General features: G+C 41.9%; 5 protein-coding genes across 6 annotated transcripts; 2 read left to right on the top strand and 3 right to left on the bottom strand.

Moving 5' to 3' along the window:
* Positions 1-960: 960 nt before the first annotated feature.
* Positions 961-4,796, top strand: LOC115691681 (cytochrome b5 domain-containing protein RLF). Of its 2 annotated transcripts, none has more exons than XM_030618390.2 (6): positions 961-1,191; positions 1,553-1,684; positions 1,806-2,172; positions 3,303-3,437; positions 3,697-3,747; positions 4,361-4,796. In XM_030618390.2, exons 2-6 carry the CDS (start codon positions 1,652-1,654, stop codon positions 4,438-4,440), a joined length of 666 nt encoding a protein of 221 aa, XP_030474250.1. In that variant the 5' UTR covers positions 961-1,191; positions 1,553-1,651; the 3' UTR covers positions 4,441-4,796. The 2 variants fall into 2 exon arrangements, with proteins under 2 accessions (XP_030474250.1, XP_030474252.1); XM_030618392.2 differs by lacking the exon at positions 961-1,191 and adding an exon at positions 1,335-1,353.
* An 88-nt stretch (positions 4,797-4,884) lies between these two features.
* Positions 4,885-7,120, bottom strand: LOC115691677 (protein DUF642 L-GALACTONO-1,4-LACTONE-RESPONSIVE GENE 2-like). Its single transcript, XM_030618382.2, has 3 exons — positions 6,955-7,120; positions 6,280-6,777; positions 4,885-5,657 (listed from the first exon to the last, which is right to left on the bottom strand). The coding sequence occupies exons 1-3, from the start codon at positions 7,037-7,039 to the stop codon at positions 5,131-5,133; spliced, it is 1,110 nt and encodes a 369-aa protein (XP_030474242.1). The 5' UTR covers positions 7,040-7,120; the 3' UTR covers positions 4,885-5,130.
* A 2,498-nt stretch (positions 7,121-9,618) lies between these two features.
* On the bottom strand, positions 9,619-13,920 carry LOC115691678 (peptidyl-prolyl cis-trans isomerase FKBP42). The gene is made up of 8 exons (XM_030618383.2): positions 13,625-13,920; positions 13,279-13,361; positions 12,609-12,791; positions 12,135-12,224; positions 11,332-11,516; positions 11,060-11,182; positions 10,796-10,948; positions 9,619-10,208 (listed from the first exon to the last, which is right to left on the bottom strand). Exons 2-8 carry the CDS (start codon positions 13,316-13,318, stop codon positions 9,882-9,884), a joined length of 1,101 nt encoding a protein of 366 aa, XP_030474243.1. The 5' UTR covers positions 13,319-13,361; positions 13,625-13,920; the 3' UTR covers positions 9,619-9,881.
* A 266-nt stretch (positions 13,921-14,186) lies between these two features.
* On the top strand, positions 14,187-19,040 carry LOC115691674 (cation/H(+) antiporter 28). The gene is made up of 4 exons (XM_030618380.2): positions 14,187-14,622; positions 15,127-16,113; positions 16,707-17,294; positions 18,009-19,040. Exons 1-4 carry the CDS (start codon positions 14,443-14,445, stop codon positions 18,621-18,623), a joined length of 2,370 nt encoding a protein of 789 aa, XP_030474240.1. The 5' UTR covers positions 14,187-14,442; the 3' UTR covers positions 18,624-19,040.
* Positions 19,041-19,464: 424 nt separating this feature from the next.
* On the bottom strand, positions 19,465-21,918 carry LOC115691682 (DNA-directed RNA polymerases II, IV and V subunit 11). The gene is made up of 5 exons (XM_030618393.2): positions 21,766-21,918; positions 21,563-21,652; positions 21,358-21,436; positions 20,450-20,545; positions 19,465-19,828 (listed from the first exon to the last, which is right to left on the bottom strand). The coding sequence occupies exons 1-5, from the start codon at positions 21,816-21,818 to the stop codon at positions 19,796-19,798; spliced, it is 351 nt and encodes a 116-aa protein (XP_030474253.1). The 5' UTR covers positions 21,819-21,918; the 3' UTR covers positions 19,465-19,795.
* Positions 21,919-22,143: the final 225 nt, after the last annotated feature.

The raw sequence follows: 22,143 nt of genomic DNA, 5'->3' as shown, positions 1-22,143 counted from the left end.
TCAGTTATTCTGGCTAATTTTAACTAGATGTTGTTAAAGTGGATGCTGGCTGGCCTACGTGACACCGCCGGCGCTGACGCAGATAACTTTTAATAATATTTTAATATTTTTTGAACTATTTATTTTTTAAAAATTGTTTTCTTTTTTTTTCCTTCCCTCTCTTCTTCCTCTAGCCGGTCGAGGTTGCTAGAGAGGCTCGCCCTCACCCTCGTCAATGGCTAGGCGAGGCACGATCTTACCAGATCTAGCGAGGTCGGGCCTCACCCATGGCCAGTGAGGCTCCACCCTCACCAAATCCGGCGAGGGCGAGCCTCGCCCAGCCGCTGGAGAGGCTCGAGCCCTCATCAGAGGCCGCGAGGTCGAAGGCCGTGACCTCATAGCCACTGGCGAGGGCAACCTCACCGGTCCTAGCCTCTGGTCGGTCATCGATCCAACGACCACCCGAAGGAAGAAGAAAGGGAAGAAAAGAAAAAGAAAAATAAATAATTCAAAAAATATTAAAATATTATTAAAAGTTATCCACATCAGCACCGGCAGTGCCACTTAGGCTGGCCAACATACAATTTAACAATATCCAGACAAAATTAGCCGAAAAAACTGAATTGGTACAAAAATAAAAGGTTTAAGACTGAATTAGCAAAAAAAAAAAAAGATTTGGGACTAAATTGACACAAATGTAATAGGTTTAGGACTTTTCTGATACTTTTTCCCCGCCCGATATACCCAAATGGGCCTTCCGTGGTTAGTTCTTCAGGGCCCGAGAAACTGAGCAAAAATGCCATCTTTCCAGTCGTCAGCGGATTTGCTGCTTCTTCTGTTCGAACACGAGCCAAACATCGAAAGCTCCATTGAGCTCCATCTCAAAGTTTCGAGCTTTTTAATGGGGTTCTTAGCTTGTTGGGCCGTAAGGCCTGTGTCGATTGCAATGCTCTGTTTTAGTGCTTTATGACTGAAAATGAGGCAGCTTTTTCTTTAATATGCCATTTGAGAGGAAACCAGATTCGACCCAGCACTGGCTCTCCTCCTTTCTTGACCACCAAATTTGCTTTGATTTCGATTTCGATTTCGCACCGTCTTCCCAACGCTCAACCTTTTCAAAATTGTCAAAGATCCTCGCTTTGCCCCGTCCGCCCCCATCTTCATCCTTCCCGAGCGCGACCCAGTTGAGCAATTGGGATAGAAGGAAACCTCGTAAGTGTTCGGTTTCGTGTGTTTGTGTTTCTTTAATCTCCTGTCATACCCGTAAGTTAGTTTAGTCAGAGACCGATGTTGATCGAAAGTGGATGAAACGGTGGCGTGATCAAAACCACTCGCGAGTTTGCGGTCCGTTTTACGGTGATCAAGTCTCAATTGGTTCGAGTTCTTTCATTCGATTTTCAATTCCTCCGATCGCATTGCTTCAATTTCCGACAGTTGTCGTGTTTCTTTGCCTCTGGTTTTTAGTCTCAAAGCGTGTTCTCAAATGTCATGACCGATACTCGTAAACCCCTAGTCCTTCAGGTTGATTGATCACTGTGCCCATCAATTGGCCTAATGATTTTTAGTCCTACAGTTCAATTAGAACCTCGGTGGCGCATGAAGCTGAGCTAGTCCGACTTCAAGAAGACAGATAGGCTAAATATCAATCCTTTCACTACTGCATTGTTCAAGAATGGACAATGACGATGACTTCACCTTCTGTCAGGCAAGTTTGATGTACTACCAGCTTGATTAGAATTGGGAAGCTGCTGAATTTGCTCTGTTTTCATATCTCTCATGCGCGATTTCTTGTGATAATTTCTGTCGGTGATGCTTCACTTCTGTAGGTGGCTCCACCTGCTGAACAAGAAGATCCACAGGGGAAGACGCTTGTTTCGGATATTGATGGTTTATCTATTAGCAGTCAGAATAGAAGTTCTCTCTGGAAGGATAAAGTAGACGATAATTCCATCCCCACTCAGCAGGGAACAGTTGGCTCTTTGAGTTTCAATGTTATCGATACTTCCTTCACAAAAAATGCGAGCAATCCCTCAAAAGGATCCACTTCAAACAATGCTGCCACTTTGGTTAAAAATTCAGGCGAGCAGAAGTCGGCTGGAAGGAAGGCTGCACCTCGCGCCAAGGTTCCCTTTGAGAAGGGTTATAGCCAAATGGATTGGCTGAAGCTCACTCGAACTCTTCCTGACCTTGCAGGTACTTTATATTTCTTGCTATTTCCACCTAAATGTCCTGTGCTTGGTGTTGCGGTCTTCTATGTAAATTTAGTGATAATTGTGTTGTTATGGTGGCCATTAGACAAGATTGAGATAGCATCACACCTTTAACGTGGCAAGAATAGTTTCTATTCAAGTGTCTTATGGTTTCACAGTCAAAATGTGCCCAATATATAGCCTTACTGGTTGGATTTAAGCAAACAAGGTTACACTGCTATCCAACTATCGATCTCTTCAGACCGTCCAACTCTCACATTTAGATAGATTTTGGTCAGTAGTAGAATGAAAATGGGGCCTTATCGTGCACCAAAGGAAAACCAAGATCGAACACTGTGAGGCAGTCTGCTTTTGTTCCTGATTTGCCTTTTCTCCGTATCTTACAAAAAATTAGTGCTTCTAGAGTTTCAAAAGAAGAAAGCAGACATAGCTATGCCTTGTTGTCAAATGACATCCGCGCATGATTATTCTTGATTGAGATATTGCTATAACCATCAAGGTTACTTTAAGCAGCTGCCAACATCGTTTGCTGGATCAAAGAGAAATGTCTTAGTGAATGGTGTTGAGGACATTCTTAGATAGACATGAGGACAGGTGTTAAAACTCTTTTAGATGTTATTGTGGGCATAGCTTGCAATGATTTCTGCATACTTAGCTTTTCCATACACTATATCTCTATTGCCATTATGATTCTGTTTATGAGCTATGAATCCTTCTGGGGAAAAGTGAAGGAACACCACCACTTCGGGTCATCTCAAAAGAGACACCCTTCGCAACTAATTAGCCGTCAGTGGTTACAGCTGGACACAAAATAGTGGTGTGTGAATACTGCATTAAAACTGTAGGATAATTTCATTTGCAGCCGTCTGCATATTACTTCGAGCCAAATAAATTCTATCTTTAGTTTACAGGAAGTAGGCATAAGAAGGTACATCTGTACCATTATGTATGCTATTTGATCAATTGTCATTTTATCTTTCAAGTTTATTAGAACTTCCTTCGTGGGTCCCTATGATGATAGAATTTTGCGATTCCGCGCATCATCTCTAAAAAAGTCTGCTTTTCTTGCCACATTCTTGTACCTTCTCTATTTTGTGACATCATGTGTTCCAGGATTGAAGGGACAGTCTAACAGAAGACCCATATCAATGGAGGAAGTTAAACAGCACCAACAGGATGGTTCTATGTGGACTGTCTTAAAAGGCCGCGTTTACAATATATCTCCATATATGAAGTTTCATCCTGGAGGTAACCCTCCGTATATCCATTTTCTAGACAAGGTTTATGTTATCACTTGCTTGTATGTTTGTTGTAGTAAACCATGTGATTTCTCTAGTTATATCCTTTAAATCAATCAAACTCACAAACACCCATGAAGATCTATATGGCTTAAGTAAATATATGCATGATGCAATGCTGAACAAATGTCTCAATTAAAGCAACATTTTGATCATATGGTGTGGATGCAGTTGACTGACTTATGCCGCTCGTCGAATATGTTATGCAGGTGTTGATATGTTGATGAAGGCTGTGGGAAAAGACTGTACGTCCTTATTTAGTATCCTTTGTTGGAAAATATTTTATGAATCACTTTCCTTGCATAAGGTGGGGAGGAATGGTAAGACTCGAGCACAGGCCTTATGCGTGGGGTTAATTTGCTTCTACTTCTACCAACTAGCCCAACTCTTGCTCTCTACTTTGTATGACTTTACCTTCATGCGGAGTTTGCCCGTGTTTTTCAGTCAAATAGTGTTTGTTCATGTTTTACAGAATAAAGATGCTGTCAGGTTGGAAGCTGGTCTTGATTGTAGCTAGTTATTCAAACTTCTAGTAAGTGGGAAGTAGGAAGGTATATAGTTATGACAGGGAAAGAAACTGCTAAATGCATAGAGTCTCACATATTTTAATCTGGTCAAATAACATGAAATTTGCATTTTATTGTGCTGTATGTCCTTGCACTAAGTTTTCTACAAGAGGGGGGAAAGGCGAAAGAAGAAACTTCTTTCAGAAAACCCAAGCTAGTATGATGTGTTTTAATACTGCAAACAATGTTTTGGGATCGAACCATAGTTTGATATGTCTATTTTGCAAGCTGCACATCTTTCATGGATTTAGTTGTTAAAATCTTATAAAGTTGCATACGGTGGCTGCGATCCTTAGCTCTCATTCAGACAAATACCATGCCTGGGTGAATGACGAATTCCTCCTGGAGAAATGCCTTGTCGGAGTATTAGATGATAGCCGCAAATAAACAGCAGTACGTGAATGACTGAAATCGTTTTTCTCATTTTATTTTTGGAAAATGGTGACACTGCCGTACGATTCTGCAATAAAATCCGGAGCCATCGAGTGCCCAGGCAGTTTATCTCCATGTGGCATCAAGAAAGATGATGGCTCAAGCATCCAGTGGCAATTCGTTGTCATTTTTGTAGCATCATTAGATTCTGTCGTATGTCCTGATGACATTTAGAAAGTAATACGGACTGCCTATATGGTAGTCAAAAGTTGCAAAAGATTCTTCGTCCTGCTGTAGTGAATACTTGAAACGCTCCGAACTTGATCACTCGTGTACCAAATATAAACTATCATTTGCCAGTTTTTGTCAAAGATGACTGAAACTACTTGCTGCGTAGGTAAATAGTTAGTCTTCTCCTTTTTGTTTGGAAGACCGTTTCTCCCACGGATACACCAGGTGTCATTCTAAAGAACATTCCCATCTTATTCAATATGATAGATTGTAGATGCTATCGGAGTTTCTTACCACCCCGTTACTTGTATGTTCTACTAGGAAATAGCAGTTGTGCTCACATGACTCATAACAAGAAGCAAGCGCTCAAGCAGAAAATCTGCCTCTATCAATTGTCAACATACAAGACACGCCTATTAGAACTCCTTGTGAAGTCTCCATGATGTTCTTCAGAAGATCAATGGATTTTCTGTCCTAACATCTAGACAGAGGGACAACCCTAACTTCATCCAGCACAGGGCCGCACAGAGATCCAAAGTCGTCAATCCTGGTGTGGTAGAATGAACTAAAGAAAGTGAGCCTTGTCCTTGCTGAAAGTGCTTTGAACCTGAAACTAACAGTTTTGAACCTCCCCTTCCCTTGCGATTGAAAAGGGACTTTGAGGGTGTCTTTAGCAGCAAAAGTTTCCACCATCATCGACCCATGGCAGCCGTTCCTTGCATCTCCAACGGTGAAGGTGAGATTGTAGCATTTACTCGGGACGGTTCTTATGATTTGGGCAATTGCACTTTCTCTTCCTGCAACTAGCTCAACTGCTGCGAGTCCGAAGGGGACGTTGAAGTGCTTCTTGTCTATGAACTTCACTGCCTTGAGCGATTCAATTATCCAACCCGGAAGGGGGGATGTGAAATCCTCCTGTCTTGGGGGGAGGAGTACACCGTTGGATGAATTGATTAGGCGGTGGGGACCCTCCTCAAATCCGGGGTTCTTCACCAAGTTATCTGCACATTCTCAAAGGTCAGGAGTGGTGGAACTTGGACTTGAACTTTGACAGGGAGCCAATTATATGGCCATGTAATGTAGATGATGAAACTTCTGCTTCACAAACAAAGAGTTTGTCTGTCTTGCCTAGAGAGGAAGAGCTTAAAGTACGTTTTCAGTTTGAATGCATCACAAACAGCTGTCAGTCCGTGAAAGAAAAAAATGCCGTACTCAATCCCCTATTCCAAACATCTCATGAAGAAAAAATTTCAAATCCAGGAAAAACCTCAGAAGAAGTTGTTTCTTGGAGTGAAAGAACAAGAATCTTGCATATCAGAGAAACGTGAACAGAGGAAGTAGAAAAATAGGGCATTTACCGTATTTGCAGCCTAGTGAACTACTGAGAAAAAAAAAAAAAAGAACTACTCAGAATATGATATTGTAAGAATATCAGTTCAAAACAAATCAAAGCAATCCATACATGAAATAGAACAAGAACCATAAAAAATGGACAAGAACCATCAAAGAATGAAGTGAACTCTCTCTGATAAACACGCAGACACGAGTACCTGAGGTGTTAAGCCAAAAAATGGGAACTTTCAGCACATCAAAATGTGATTTTTCCTCTGTTCTTTCTCTTACCTCTTGTTGGCATAGGAGGGAAGAGCTCCTTGATGGCCACAGCATCCAAGAGTGGGCCACAAGCAGGGTCCTCCTGAACTCCAGGATTGTGAAACGCCACCTTAGCCACATTCGAAGCAGCCCGAAACCCCCAAGCATACGTGTCCCCACCATTGCTGCTGTAGAGCGTCTGCAGAGGAAGATCCCCTGTCTGTGGATGCACGGACACTCTCAGCACCTCCTCCTGTGCGCAGGTTCTTGATGCTCCGAACGTGAGCGCGTACAGAGAACCCGGCTTGACCGGTATCGACTGTGAGATGAAGGCCTCGTTGCCGAGCCTGACGGCGTGGACACCGTGTGCAACGGCGAAGAACATACCGCCCGGCTGGGGACCACCGGCGATGTACTCGACGAGGCCGTTGATTTCCCACTTGGGCAAGCCATACTTGCCCTGGATTGCGGTCTTCTTGAGGTTAGTGCGTTTTGGAGGGTCTTCAAAGTTGCCATTTGGTAAGAGCCCTGTTAAGATTAACGAGTGACAAACCAAGAAATGAAGTGAGGAAGATGTCAAGATCCAAACTTTATAGGAGCAGATAACAGATCAAGAGAAATGGAAGTAACCCAGCTGAGATGAGCGTGAAAAGGTTAATGCATTTAGCTAGCTATGAGCCAAATGAGGCACATTATCCACACTACCTTCCAAAGGTGGAGATGGAGCTGCAAAAGCAGAAGCAGCTATCAGCAGCAAGAATGCAAGCACAGCTGAGCTCGTCCCAGCCATTTCTCAGAGGAAAGAGAGAAGCGATGAGCTTAGTATGGAGGAGAGATGTTCAGGGGTGACTAGGTTTTATAGAGGAGAGAGAGAGAGAGAGAGAGAGAGAGAGAGAGAGAGAAGGGTTTGCACTTAGCAGAAATCACGTTGAGGAAGCAAAACCCTTGCTTGGTCACTCGGTGACTGTAGCATTTTTCTGTTGCAGCGTGGGTTGTCTGTTTGTCTGAGACTTTCAGGGCCGAGTTTTTCTCCTTAATTCATGTTGATGGCATTCTTATAATAATTTTTCAATTGACTTATGCAGTACCAAACGCGGAAGTAATTATTGGAAGGAGTTTCTACGAACTTATGGAAAACGGTGTTTACAACTTTACAAGCTGGAACTCACGATTGAAACAGAGAGTTTCCTGCTTGCTTAATGGCAGTGTGGTCTTAGCATGCTCGCTTGTTGCACTACGGCAACGTTAAAGCTTAACCATGTGTTCCTTAGTCCCAATGCAACTCATTATCCTTTGCCGAATTTATCCGGTAGCGAAAGTTTCGTGGAGTTGAGCCGACATAATTAGTGTCCGGCTCAGAAATTTCGATTAGACAGGTCAAGTTTTTGTTGACGAAATCGTAATCCAAGAAGACTGAATGAAAAGAAAAATTTAAGAGTCTTCAATTTATAAATAATATGGAATTGCTACAAATTTACACCTCCCATGCAGCGGCTAGTACTACTGCACATAACAAGACATGGATATAATTGAGGAACTTCACTTATACAACCTACCCAGTTGTACCTAGCATGTTGGTTGGGCAATTGAAGTCCCAAGTCCACGTCCCAATTTCTTGCTAGAGATTTATGTCTGATACCAAATCTTGGTGTTGAAGATTACGTGGGCCTAACCCAACACGGGGAGGAGACCACTCTCACTAATCAGTGCATTAGCAGTAGACCGGCTCTTTCTGTCACAGCGTTTTCATCTCATAAATGCATAAGTTAGTCATTGGGCACTAGGGAAGGCACCAATATGTTCTTTCTGTAAAAAGACAAGCCTTCACCAATGGTTGCTCCAGCACATGGAAGATGGCTAATTTTACTATGATGAAACACGTTCTTTTAGGTCCCTCTTCCACGCACTCCTTATCCATTTCCACAGAGCTTGGCTCTATCTGGTTTATTTATATTTTGAGACATTGATGTTTGGGAATGGTAATGCTTTTCTGTGACTACCAACACCAGACACGATTTCGTCTCGTGTATCTACAACTGCATCTGCTTTTTTCGTTTTTTTTCCGTCTGGTAACTCGTGGAAATTTTTTTCAACCGTCTGTCAGTGCAGAGAAAGGATTTTTGAATATATGCAGTTAGGATATAATGAAATTGGTCAGTCGGGATGACAATGGTGGCTGGCTTCTCTCAGGAGCTGGTGCAGTTTTTGCTTGAGCAGATAGGGGAAAACTTATTGCCTTTCCTTTATTTTCTTTTTCTAATTTTGATCGGAAAAAAAGACATACAATAGCCCTTTCATCGTTTTCAAGATTTGTGTTGGAGAGCCTTTCACCTATTAAATAATTTGAGAATCGTGCTAGCAATGGTTTTGTAATATCAATTAAAAGGTGAGAAAGGGTAACTAATGCCATCGACCCCTCTAAACATTATCTTAAAGTTTTACGTTCGCTACAAAATATTTGGACTATAGCTTAATTACCTTACACCGGCATGACTCGTGCGTCCGAAATTGACTGGACCCTTATCTTGGCCCCACCAAGATACCAAGGGTCGGGACTTACAATATATCTAAACCATTCGGTGTTTGTTGTGTAGTGTCCAAGGTTTTGAGAACAGACGAAGGATGTGCTGAGTGACAGAGCGAGAGCATGACATGCTGCACATGCGGCTGTCCGGAGGTGGGGTATCCTAAAGGTCTCGATCCTATGCACTCGGTCAAAAAGTTTGAGACATCGATGAAAGAATCCAATCTCCGTCCCATGTGACATTCATTACTTTAACATTTGTCGACGATTATGATGATGCCGCAGCACCCTCCCCCATTTCGATGATCAAAGGGGGCTCTTTCTTACCACAAAATACAACCGTTTATCTAAAACGCCAGGTTTGGTGGACCCAAAAGAGCAAATTACCAAAGTTCTGGATATTTTCTTCAGTGTATCTGATTTAGTACGGTTCGTGTCTTTGCACGAGCCCCACGAGCTAAATGAACAAATTAGGCACGCAGCAGAAAACTGTAATCCAGACAGATTCTCCTCAGCACATGAATATGAGAAACTCCAGTCACATCTCAGATCTTCAGGTAAGTACATCCATAGTAATCTCTTTTCATGCCAAGACTAGCACTAATCCAGAATAGAATCACACGAGAGGGATGTTTTGCCAGTGGAATGTGCCATTATTACTGCTGTGTACATATCACTTCTCAAGGAAAATTGAGATGGACAAGAAATTTACTGGGGACTGATAACTGATGAGACCTTGTTCTCGGTTGGCTCAACATAGCTAGTTTAGTTCCATTCCATGACATAATTCAATTCATTTGAGAGAAACCATTTCTGAAAGTCCAACATCCAGCAACCAGAGAATATGTCTCGAATAAATTTCATTGGAAAGGTGCAGTAACCATGAGCTGGATCATCACTCTCTTCAGCTGCCAGCAAGTAAACTGAAATCTATTGCCACGAGTGGTATTATTATAATTCCTCACATTATGTCCAAAAGATTAGTTGTCCTAACGGTAGCAAAATGTAACTACAATAACACAAATGCACACTCTGGAAAAAAATTGAGGAACTGAGGTACATTACGCATTAGACAGATCTTTAGCACCTGGTTAACAGAACCCTCCTATCACTCGGTTTTTTGCCTTCCACTTTTGAAGATGCGATAAATTAGTGATAGCAGCCACTGCCATATCACAACAAGCCAACTAGCACGCTGGGGCTTAGGTTCAGGTCTAGGCCCAAAGATTCCCTTGTAGATCTCCTTTTGCTTCTGGTAGACAGCCTTATCATGTTCAGCAAGTACACGAAGCTCCCTCACAATTGCTTTATCTTCAGGTGCATATTTGCGTGCCTTGGCGAAATCTTCGCGAGCTGCATCAGTCTGCCCAAGTTCTGCTCTTGCTTTTCCTCTTCTAAATAGGGCTTTCGCATTGTTTTCATCCTCGCCCAAAACCTGTAGCGGCAACTTTAAAAATCACTCTATAATGAAGTAACAAATCGATAAAGCAGGTCAGAGTTCCACAAAGCATCTCAGCATGCAGGGGTAAGGCATTTCAGAGTATGGACTAGCGTAGGACAATGGGCATGTTCACAAGCAGCATCCAAAACAGCTTGAGTATTAAAGTCTGGAAGTCTGAGAATCAGGATTCATTTATTACCAATCTAAAATTTAGATAATAATGTACCACAACCACCACTTTTTACTGAACAACCCTCTAGGAAGTAATGGGAGTAGACACATATCATGAAAGGTAGACCCCGTGCAATGTTAAAGTATTTTTGCTAAAATCTTCAAATTGAGAAAATCAAGAAAAGAAATATCGCACTTGTGCTCACATAGGTCAAGTCTAGTAAGCGTTAATGCCAAAAATCAAAGATAGCAGGTACGATACTCGAAAGGAAGTTCCCAGTAAAGTGTATGAGTTTCTATTGATTCAGATTTTCAGATTACTAAGATATCCCATTTCTGGTTGATAGGATAAATATGTTAATCAAAAAGAATTCCAATGAAATTCATCCTCATAGAAATCGTGCACTTACAAGGCTACAATGCCCTATAGCTTCTTCATAACGCTTGAGCTTTATCAGACAAGCTGCCATATTAAGGTGGCAGGGATTCTTGACAGCCAAAGCCATGTCCCTGTACTTCCCAAATAACTGGAACATGAAATCATCTCCCATGTATGCTATGGCCTGACACAAAACAAAAAAGAAAAAAAAATCATCATTAGAAACCAGAAATTCACCCAATTCATCTATGCAGACATCTAAAGCCTGGTTCAACTAGGAATACAAGAGCATAACCATTTCATACTGTTGCATAGCTTCCTCCAGTTTTTCCTCCTTAAACAAAGCATTTCCATCCATCTTTCGACGATCTGCAGTCCCTATTCTTTCCTCCACAGTCATGTCACTTCGAGCTTTTCCCTTTATATTCAAAGCCACAAAAGAAATCATCAGCATGTTACCAATTTTATACCATTAAAAGTGGCAGATGTATGACATTGAGAAAGAAAAGGAATGTTAGGGTCAATAGAAAGAACAAATCACAAAAGCAGGGTACGATACTGGCGTACTTCTTTGGTCTCATCGAATCCAATAAGCTCAACTTCATATAATATATCTGCCATAGGAGGAACATTAGGAAAAGAGAAGCTTCCCTCTTTTCCATAACCGAACTCCCACCCGACATGTAATAATGCACGTTCACCAGACTTCATGCTGAAAATACCAATAGCTAAGCCTTCCATCTCTTTCTTCTCTGTCAAAAGTGACATGATATCAGACAGGACAGAAAGTAGGAAAAGATACAAAAAAACCACACGTCTCTAGTCTGCCCCTGTTTGAAAACTTTGAGAGAGCGAAGTTGAAAAACTCAGTCAACAAATATAAGATACTATATCGGAAACTTAACTCCGGACCTAGGAAACTGAAATGCTCAATCTTTCCAGGAACTCGCTGACCAAGAGTGTGATTGTGAAAAGATAACAAAACAAGATTCCTAGTTGGCCGCATTATCGTAAATTTCTATTGTCACAATGCATTTCTCTTTAATGTTATCACGTGCAGAATAACTTCCTTATCATCAAAAGGCCTATCTCCGCTTTTTCTTTTTCCTAGTGCATGTTGATCCTTCAATGTAGAGAATCAAGGTAACATGATTTATTCAAGAAGCTTGCTCCTTATCTGTGTTAGAGAGTTATAAGGTTCCGTTTAGCAGTAAAGTCTACGGATCTCGCACTTTCAGATTAATCTTCTTGTAGGCATTAGATAAGACTTCAAAGGGAAACAGGAATGGGCTCTCTTTGCATTTAATCGGTGTCTTACCGCTTGTACTAAGGAACAGAAGAACTTTGACAGTCATTATCCAACAGTGTACCTTTTCCTAAGACCAATTCAACCGGTTGCTGCTCATGCCACGTGTCTTCAAATTTGTGCTGCGTACTTTCAGTCCATGCTCTGTAATGCACTGTGGTAAGGCATGCAGTCGCTCAGATATTCAGCCACCAGCCAAAAGATAGCTCAAATTTATGCAAAACAAGAAAAGATATAAAACTTACAGAAAAATGAAACATCAGAACTTGGGATATTAATCTACTACTTTATGTATTCGAGGAAAAATATGACAATATAGCACTCAAACAATTTGAAGTAGGCATCATGTCACATGCAAAGCGGGTAAAAGGGGGACCTGTGAAATAAAAATGCCTCCATCCTACTCTAAAGAAGAAACAAGGAATGAATATCATAATTAAAAAAAGATATGTGATGCTTCGACAATGGAGTTGGACTAGCAACTACAGCAAACAGTTAACCTGGTTAAGCATGTAAACTCAGTGAAAGGAGAACATACCAAAGCATGTCGCATATTTTGATGGTTTCTGTCCATAACCTTCCTTGATGATTTGCTTTGTCACTTTCTCATGAAGGACCTCCACCTCAGATTCAACTTTGGGAGGACTATCACCATCTTGAGGTGGTTCACCATGCACAAATGAGGCACCTTCTGCAACTATTTCATTTTCACTATCTTGACCTGCGAGATTGACCAGACTCGATGTTTATTTCCTAGTCATAATCAATTTACTTCAAGGCACAGGGGATGTTTCATAAAATTTAACCTCCAAAATGGATATTATGTAACAACTGAATAAACGAACTTCTTAGGTATCAATTAACCATGCAAATAAAGTGAGAAAAATGAAGCTTCTTTAGGGCTAGTCGCAACGATATGACTAAAGTGAGTAACTTGACCTTAACTAGTTATAGTCCGCCAAATTCTTTACTAAGAGAATTTTAAAAATGCTCTCAAAGTCTTAGTGTAAAACCTTCTTTCCTTGCAACGAATCGTTTAATGTCCTCATATGTTAATCTGGGTTGGGAAATTAAGCATACAAATGCAAAGCGGCACGTTTTGTGATGGGATTACACAGCCTCAACTTGATGAGAAGCGCAAGGATCAGACCCAGCAAACTCTGAATTTACTTGTTCGCAAAACTACAACTTAAGGGAAGACACATTACCAGCAAGTGGTTGACTTTGCTCCTCTTGAACTTCCTCCATTGCACAATGACAAGAAAAACGCAATACCCTTTTCTCCTACCTCCTGCAGACACGCCCCAGGCCGAAACATCAATTATCAGAACACACCATCTCATCTGCTTACGAATTACCCAGAACACAAAAACAACCGCGCCAAGAATTACACGCCCTCAATCGATTCATATGCTGCATCAAAACCCATTTTTCCAATGATCCAGCTACAATTGATGGAGACCAAATGGAGCATAACATCCGATTCAATCGAGACGAGTCGAACCATAAAGCAAGACAAGGAGTTAAGGCAGGAGGAGAGTTGAGTTTGCTTACAGGATTACGGGGGCGCAGTTCGGAGAGCTTAGCTGACCTGAGAGGAGAGAAGGGAAATGCGGAAGCTGAGCTTTGCTTCGAGACGATCGAAGAAGATTCTAGATGGACACTGCAAGTCTGATCCACGAGTGCAATTTGACCGGGAGGAGGAGGAGGAGGGGAAGAGCCAGAGACAGTACTATTTCCACACCCAGATGGCTAAAGACACACCTTTTAAGAGTTTCATGTAAGTTCCTTAAATACCCTCTTGAGTTTCAAATAGAAAAATCATTTCCAAGAGTGTGAATCAGCAATCGGGTATGTGAGGAGAAAGATAAATTATAAGTGAATAAAAAACAAAACTTTAGTTTCTTTATAAGGTAAAGTATGCCCATGTTTGTTTGATTTCTAAATGTTCAGGCCCATGTCAATGTGAAAAATGCCAACAATGGCCAAAAAATAAAAGAGGGAAGGACAGGGCCTTGAGCTCAAGCAGAGAGAGTCTGGAAGGCATTGTGGGGGGTGGGTTTCATTCCCTGTTGTTCAAATATGGGATGGACAAGACTTGTTCTCCTGAGTTTTTTTTTTTTTTTTGGTCGAAGTTCTCCTGAGTCTGAGCACACCCTTTTTGTCCTCAATTTTAGCAGCAGCAGCCAGCCACAGCCACTTATTGAACCGTGAAAACAGGAGATGGAGAAAGAAAGTTGGGGATGGTTGGTCAGTCGGACACGAGGGCAAGAAAATGAGAAAGAGAGAGAGAGAGAAATTTCAAGAACCGTCTCCATGAGATTCAGCAGTCTGATCAAGAAAGTGAATTTTTCTGATTAGGGATAAGAGAAATGGCTGCATTCTTCGACCCAGAGAAGGCGTTTGATCAAGCATGTACAGAGAACCTCAGAAAGAATGCTTCCAATGCTGCATTGAAGATCTTGGCCTTTTATGTTATGGTGGTCATATGCAATCTCTTTCACCATCTCTTGAGGCCTTGGTCCCAGCCCCGGATTACGTCTGACCTTGTAGTAAGTGCTCCCATAAACCGAAAAAAGAGGCTGTTCATTCTGCCTCCTGGTGTTAGTTTTCGCAGTTTCCTTTCCAGAAGTGAAATGATTAGGAAAAAACTGGATCTTGCCCTGCCAAATCTCCATTTGTTTCTATTGTTCTTTTCATCGTAAAATCATTTGAAATAGTAATCATGATTTTTCTGGCACATGAAGCATGAGTTTCAGGAATTTCTAGCAGAGTTTGTTGTTCTTTAATTAATTATGGATTGCTTTAACTATAACGCATCTTCTCTTTGAACTTGTCCCGCGCCTAAACCTAAAGCGGATGAAAGGCATCATGGATCGGTTTTAGATCCATTTGCTGTGTTGAATCGTAACTAATATGACTGGGGCAAATGTTTCAAGGTTGATGAGCATGTACAGTGAAGATAAAAGCAAATTTAATTGGTCTTGTTTGATCGTAATCAATTGAGACTTGGAATTTTCTACCTGACCTGACCTTCGTTATCATGTTTCGTGTAGATAGGGCTCACCGTTGGCAATATAGGACCTATCAAGAAATGGATAGTTTCTATACCAGAGGCACTGGATTCCATAGTCCACTTCGGAATGATATGCTACATGTTTGTGCTTGGTTTGGAGATGGATCCTTACATTCTGTTTCAATGGCCAACTAGAGCCGCCAAAGTAGCCTATGCTGGAATGCTATCGACTTTCATATTGGCCAGCACCATAACTCCTTTTTTCCACTTCTTCAAAGTTCCGAGCATAGTGCGTGTACTTTCCCTTTCCACAGCTCTCTCCGGCACAGCCTCACCGGTTCTTACTCGTTTGATCACCAGTCAGAAAATAGGCAAATCAGACATAGGACAGCTGGTTATAGCAGCAGGAATGCACTCTGATTTTGTCTCCACCCTCCTAATTTCTGTGGGTTATGTTGCTTTTCAAGATGTGAGCGAATCCAATGGTAGTCGTATTAAGCAAGCAATAATACAGAGCGTTGCGCTATTTGTACAGTCAGTACTCACGGCTATAGTCTCTCCCTTTTTCTTGAACTGGGTAAATAATGAAAACCCGGAAGGGAAGCCTCTGAAGGGCTCACATCTTGTGCTCTCTGTGGCTTTTATGGTCCTTGTATGCAGCTGCTCGACTTTATCTGGGTACAGTCCAATTCTCAGCGCATTTATGGCAGGGATTTTTATGCCTAGAGAGGGGAGAGTTTCTAAATGGGCGCTTGGTAAAATAAATTACTTCTTGACCAGCATTTTCTATCCAATATTTTTCTTTTGGATGGGATATGAAGCTGATTTCAGAACATTCGAGCCCGGACAACTAATGACGTGGGCACGGCTAGGGATCCTTCTTTTAATAGTGAGTGCTGGCAAGGTTGCTGGTATCATCATTTCAGGGGCAATTCTGGGGTTTAATTGGCCGGAGTCTGTCATGATCGGGTTGCTTCTTACTGTCAAAGGCCACTTCCACATATTCTTGGCTGTTGTTGCGAAGCAAGTAAGTTTTCCTCCTTGATCTGCTTGCACTTTAGATGTCGTTTACCAGACACTGCTTCAAGCAAATAATTTTTCGGCAATTTTCAGCAAGATTAAAGTGATGTTGCACTACGACAATCTCGTGAATGATTCAGTAACATCGTCTAATTAACACTGGGGAGAATTTATGTGAAAGTTTCAGCCAGTTACATAATATTAAACTTGCAATGCTTGTTCATTGACCGGGGAGAAGAGGCCATTCGGCAGGGAGATTGTGAAATTAGAGGGGACACAACTACTGACATTATAACCTCTATGCTTACATGAGTAGAACAGTGACTGTTCAACTATCATCCACTAAATTATCGTGTGTCGTTATCATTTGGTAGAACATACTTCTTTAAAACTTATGGCGTAGGATTTTATCAGTCAAAGAATGTAACCTTTGGCCTTCCCATTGTAAGGAGTGTACCATGTAAACCTGCTTCTTTTTTCGGCCAATTACCATGCAAACCTTAAAAAAAAATGATGAAAAGCGTAAGCAGCAAAAGCAACATTCATGCTTTTCATCCAATCTCCATTCTCATGTCTCCATTATCTTATAAATCGATGCAGACTGACAAAACATTGCCTTCAACCAGCATTGGGATGATACTCGTCATTTTCTTCACCGTGGTCCATGCGCCATCTGTCGTCGCAAACATTATCAAACGAGCAAGGAAGCGTTCACCAACGCACCGCATGGCACTTCAGTGGCTTGACCTGTCGAGCGAACTCAGGATGTTGTTATGCCTTCGAGGGCCTCAGGATGTGTCTTCTATCATCAACTTCATGGAGATATCTCGAGGAACTGCCGACCCCGGAATCATGGTCTACGTCACCGACATGATAGAACTTACGGACCAAATAGCAGCCACACTGCTGCACGGGGAAATGGATAACATTACTGTTACAGACAAGGCTGTGACGGAGATGAGAGATCAAATAACTTCAGCAGTACAATCTTTTGTGGAGGATAATGGGGATGGAATCACATTGCGGAGAATGCTTGCGCTCTCACCATTCAGCGTTATGCCCCGGGATATCTGCAATTTAGCAGAGGATTTGCTGATCTCTCTTATCATATTACCTTTCCATAAATGCCAGCGTGCAGATGGAACTTTTGATGCAGGGCATCCAGGATTCAGATTCGTGAACCGTAAGGTAATACTATCTCCCAATTGTTCTGATGCTTCTCAAGTACATGAGGTTCCAAGTACGCTCGAAATTTTAAGTTCAGCTTCAATCGAAAGAGAGATGGCTAAGTATGGGAATGTGACATGTATGCCTGTGTTGGTATACCTCAGGATCACTATTTGCCTTCTACAGCTGTTAATAATCACTCTTCTGCTTCGATCAATAATTGTTCGCATGACTTATAATCATCGGAGGGCCTCGCATTTTCTTTTTGACTCTATAATACACATGTTGAGCAACATTCTCTTTCATGCAGAGCTATAGCACATCCGTAAATAGACAACATAAATCAAACAAACAAAATGCAAAAAAGAAAAAGAGCAGAAGAATTATGTACAGCCAGTTAGACTTTGGCTCCAGGACTAGAATCAGGTAGTCTTAGATCCATTCCCTACTGCTACAAAGAGACGAGAGAGAGAGATGGATAACAGAGTTTGTCTCAATATCTCTGGCATGTATATCCTGTAGTAGAGGCAAATCTATGTTCTCGTGTCTGATATAAGCAGCAAATCTAAGCAAGCACAAAAAGCATCACAACAAAGCTGGTACAGGAGGAAGTATCTGTTCTTTACAGACAATTATCATACTCATGACACCCCTTCTTCATGATGACATGTTTGATTTTAAACACACTTGATCGGGCTCTGAACTTGGCATTCACAACATTTTGTTTGGATGCAGATGCTTAGGCATGCTCCGTGCTCCGTTGGGATTCTAGTAGATAGAGGGTTTGGATTGACAGAAAAAATTTCAGGATCATATGTGTCTCTGAACATAGCTGTCATCTTCATCGGTGGCAAAGATGATCGAGAGGCACTTGCCTATGCTGGTCGTGTGGCATGGCACGCAGGGGTGAAACTCACAGTCATAAGATTCCTTGTGCAAACCAATGAAGACATGTCCACAAGGAGAGCCAGCAATTACAGATACAACGCAGCCGAGCAGGAGGAGGAGATGAAACTAGATGATGAGTTTTTCGCCAACTTCTACGAGAAACATGTGGCCGGCGGGCCTGTCGCTTACTCAGAGAAGCATCTTGCTAACTCAGCAGAGACATTTTCGACTTTGAAGTCACTAGAGGGACAGTACTCACTGATCATCGTGGGCCGAGGAGGGAGGGTAAATTCGGTATTGACCGTGGGTATGAATGATTTGGAGCAGTGCCCCGAATTGGGGCCAATAGGAGATGTACTTTCGGGGTCTGATTTCTCTATATCGACTTCCATTTTGATCATACAGCAACCGAATCTTAGAGGAGAACTGGAGGGTCTTGATGAAGATTTCTCCATCATGTAAATGTCAATCCTAGAAGTATTAGCTAACAGCTTCATGTACTTAATTTAGAGCTAGGAATCTTACTCTGGCTAGGAATATGGAAGAACACGTAAAAAGATAATTGACAGCTCATAGTTGAAAAACTGGAAGTCAGAGAGATATTACTTTTAAGCAGCTCAAACTTTTGTAGGGAGAAGGATAGAGAAGCAAAGAAAATGCACCGAGGACGATCTGTACCGTGCGTGACTCTTGAGATTTTTCACTCACACAGCTTTGGCGTTTCGGATTAACAATATGACAGCAGGTGACCCCCTTGTGAAATAGGAGACGTGGCTAATTTGTTTCCTTTCTGCAAATTTTTCAATTTGCAATGGAGATTTCTTCTTCTTTCTCCCATTATGCATTCAAAGATAGTTTCATCAAGGAAACTCACAATAAGTAATACTAGCAATACTTTTAATTTTATCGAGCAGAGTAGCTCCGCATTACCCACCATGACCCGAGAAACAAATACCACCAACCAAATTCAGTCATAGATATCTTCTCTTCATTGGCATATTACTCGGTACATTAGCATTGATAGAAGCTTTTGCAGATGCATTGCAGAGGCAAGTCTTTCAAAAATAGGTGTGCACGCTATCTATCAAATTTCCACCAACAGAAGTCAACATCCAAATGAGAGATTTCTATTGTGATGTTCATTGTCTTTGACTATCTAGAAATACCGGAGCAACTGTTAACAACACAAACAACCTGTAGGCTTTGGCCCAGTCGCCACACATCTACCTCGAGACATGGGAGGTCTGGGGTTCTGGGAAGAATATACTTGCAAGCCAATAAAGAAAGCAAATAACAAGCAAACTGCAGATAACCCAATGCAGGGCATAAATTGAGACCTGAGTGATCATGCAAACCATATAACTATATTCAACTGGACTGCTCTGACCAAAAGAAAAAAACTGGACTGCAATGTTGCATAGTTGATGGCAATCATTAGACAAAGATAAGTACAATAGGTCGATAACAATGGTGCTTGAACCCTCAGCTAGAAAACCAAACAGCTGTGAATGCCAATTTGCCAAGGACAAAACTCCGAGAATCCATTACGTTGAAGCAAGAATCTTTCTAGTAGAGCACCAGCACCTATGAGTACATAAGCAAGCAAGAATAAACAGCTGTTCCCAAAACGCAACTCAGTAGTCCCTTGAATGCTTAGCCATCTCAGCCTGCAAAACAACAAATAGATAAAGAGGGTAAGGTACATTCCGTGGGTGGAAATTACCAGTTACAGCCACTAGAGTCCTATATAACAGGCAATCAATGAGTTCTAGTCTACACTTCTTTGTCAATTCAAATACCAGCAACCTGGCAATCTAGATTACAGGTCACCCGTGAGATGAGCAACACTTCTCTCTCAATCACCCCTGAATCTTTCTGACTCTTTAACTTCATATCCAAATTATGCCATGTTTGCAATTTTTTAAATAAGCACGCCTCTTATTTTGCAACACACGTGACACAAGCCCCAATCACGTCCCAAACACTGCAAAAGAGTCCAACAAGACAAAGAAAACTGCAATCCCATCCTATAATCCTTCTCTAGAAGCAGGTGAGAATAGATTAAGCTGAAATCCAAGAAATGCATCTACAACTGTTCCCAACAGTTCTGATCACATCCTTCAGTTGATCCGCACGTCAGATGAAAAATACTATAATTCTTTTGGTTTTCTATCAGTTAATTCCCCTTTCGTGCATGAAAGTAGCCTAAAACAAAATAGGAGCTGCTTAAAGTGCAAAATTTCTTGTAATAATCTGATTCCTTAGCCATCAAAAGAAGAAAGCCACACCTCAAAAGCATTCCTTAAATGATCAAGTTCCTTGTCAAGATCATTTATAGCTTGATTATACGCCTGCATGGGCGATGACTGGCTTGTAGTGTGCACCTACAAAACCCAATCGAACTGCATTAATCTCGATATATAAATTAATCTCCAGAGAAAATTCCAGCTATAAGACTACTTCTCAGCTAGGAAAAAATGAACGAGCGAAAGAGATGCCAAAGAGTAACAAGCCCGCAATTACAGCCCAAGCTTATGGTACAAATGATGTCATAGTCAGTGCTTTACCAGCTGATTCAACGCCTTTAATCAATAGGCAAGTTTTCATATAAACAACAAGAGATTATGGCACAAATGACGTGATAATAGGTACTTTACGAGCTAAAGCCACAAGTCCTAAAGTTCAATTGATAGGCAAATACCCAAACAAAGATCATCCTCGTGCTACAACTTTGTGAACCAGAGAGAGTTGTGTTCTAAATCCCAAAATGAGAAAGTTTAGAAACCCCCACTCTACGCCACAAAAACCCGATCTCCCTCACACAAGAATTATCAAACATCGCCTGCATGATCAACGAAAACCTTTCAAAACATGAAAGGAAAAAAGAAATGTGAACCTCGAGGCGCAGCGCTTAACCTGCTATTCTTGTTACAAACTCTAGAAAGAGCGTCAGCGTGATGGACAACAACCTTCATTTTAATTTCTCAGTCACATGCGCTTGCGAAAACATTACAAAGTCAGACAAGTTCAAGTACCGCAATCCAACAAAATGCACCGAGTAATTGGAAAAGCAGACGGCCCGACCGCGCGCAAGGCACGCGTGCATAAACACATACATAATCACCTATATTATAATTGCACAGACAGAACAGGTAAACAACAAAATGACCGAGAGTCTAAAAAAAAAATGTCCTACCCGGACAATGATCTTATACTGCAGGGGGTGAGGGAGCTTGTAACCAGCGAAGAGCACATTCTCATCTCTGTGCAATTGCCTGAGTCAAAAACAAAAAAGGGCACCCGAAAGAGGGAAACACGATAAGGGTTCCCAATCGAACGGCACATAGGGCGGGCAAAGGACAAGACTTTCGGAAGATGCAAAGAAAAAAAAAAGGGTGTACATGCGAAGGATGTTGCCGATGGTGTGGTCTTCCCTCTCGACGGTGAAGGAAGCGGCGTTGATGATCTTGGTGTCTCGCTCGTACGAAACCCTAGAGAACACGTTCGACGGTCGATGAGGAAGCCAAGAGGCGGTGGCAGGGATCCAGCAAAACCCAGCGACGCGGGGAAGGGAGGGAAAGAGAGGGAGAGAGGGAGGACTTACTTCTTGGTGCCTTCGGGGACGACGAACCTCTCGTAACGATCGGGGGCGTTCATAGTTCCCTACCTGCTGCACCAGCTCCCTAAGTATTCTCGCTCTCTCTCTCTCTCTCTCTCTCTGTCTCTCTCGATGAATTTTGATTCTGAACGGAAAAGAGAGGGGAACACAAACTTCAAAATTCGATGAGAAAAGAGGCCGGACCGGCCCGATCGGAGGAACCGGGCCTCTGTCACTCACCGGTAATTACGTCCAATTAGACCTTACGACACAGAGTCTTGCGATTAGGAATGAAACCGAGTCAACTTACTCGCCATTAGCTCGTCTTCGGCTTAATGACGTCTCGGGATCTGACTCGCCTAATTTCAAGTCCAGCTGGAGCTA

The sequence above is a fragment of the Syzygium oleosum genome, unplaced genomic scaffold (genome assembly GCF_021117445.2).
Source record: "Syzygium oleosum isolate NSW1041296 unplaced genomic scaffold, Sole_v2.1 Sole_v2.02, whole genome shotgun sequence".
Lineage (NCBI taxonomy): Eukaryota > Viridiplantae > Streptophyta > Magnoliopsida > Myrtales > Myrtaceae > Syzygium > Syzygium oleosum.
This window is presented reverse-complemented; position numbering and strand designations above follow the sequence as displayed.

What these genes read in the sequence shown, in the direction of transcription:
- LOC115691681 (XM_030618390.2), top strand. Translation starts at nt 1,652, where the DNA reads ATGGACAATGACGATGACTTCACCTTCTGTCAG. An exon ending in AACTCTTCCTGACCTTGCAG is followed by an intron (nt 2,173 to 3,302) that starts GTACTTTATATT and finishes CATGTGTTCCAG; the next exon opens with GATTGAAGGGACAGTCTAAC. An exon ending in TATGAAGTTTCATCCTGGAG is followed by an intron (nt 3,438 to 3,696) that starts GTAACCCTCCGT and finishes TATGTTATGCAG; the next exon opens with GTGTTGATATGTTGATGAAG.
- LOC115691677 (XM_030618382.2), bottom strand. Translation starts at nt 7,039, where the DNA reads ATGGCTGGGACGAGCTCAGCTGTGCTTGCATTCTTGCTGCTGATAGCT. An exon ending in TCCATCTCCACCTTTGGAAG is followed by an intron (nt 6,778 to 6,954) that starts GTAGTGTGGATA and finishes TAATCTTAACAG; the next exon opens with GGCTCTTACCAAATGGCAAC. An exon ending in CCCTCCTATGCCAACAAGAG is followed by an intron (nt 5,658 to 6,279) that starts GTAAGAGAAAGA and finishes GAGAATGTGCAG; the next exon opens with ATAACTTGGTGAAGAACCCC.
- LOC115691678 (XM_030618383.2), bottom strand. Translation starts at nt 13,318, where the DNA reads ATGGAGGAAGTTCAAGAGGAGCAAAGTCAACCACTTGCTG. An exon ending in CTATGCAACAGTATGAAATG is followed by an intron (nt 10,949 to 11,059) that starts GTTATGCTCTTG and finishes GTTTTGTGTCAG; the next exon opens with GCCATAGCATACATGGGAGA. An exon ending in CTATAGGGCATTGTAGCCTT is followed by an intron (nt 10,209 to 10,795) that starts GTAAGTGCACGA and finishes TTGCCGCTACAG; the next exon opens with GTTTTGGGCGAGGATGAAAA.
- LOC115691674 (XM_030618380.2), top strand. Translation starts at nt 14,443, where the DNA reads ATGGCTGCATTCTTCGACCCAGAGAAGGCGTTTGATCAAGCATGTACA. An exon ending in GGATTACGTCTGACCTTGTA is followed by an intron (nt 14,623 to 15,126) that starts GTAAGTGCTCCC and finishes TGTTTCGTGTAG; the next exon opens with ATAGGGCTCACCGTTGGCAA. An exon ending in TCAGATTCGTGAACCGTAAG is followed by an intron (nt 17,295 to 18,008) that starts GTAATACTATCT and finishes GTTTGGATGCAG; the next exon opens with ATGCTTAGGCATGCTCCGTG.
- LOC115691682 (XM_030618393.2), bottom strand. Translation starts at nt 21,818, where the DNA reads ATGAACGCCCCCGATCGTTACGAGAGGTTCGTCGTCCCCGAAGGCACC. An exon ending in GTCCCCGAAGGCACCAAGAA is followed by an intron (nt 21,653 to 21,765) that starts GTAAGTCCTCCC and finishes CGTGTTCTCTAG; the next exon opens with GGTTTCGTACGAGCGAGACA. An exon ending in ATTTAAGGAATGCTTTTGAG is followed by an intron (nt 19,829 to 20,449) that starts GTGTGGCTTTCT and finishes GTTGTTTTGCAG; the next exon opens with GCTGAGATGGCTAAGCATTC.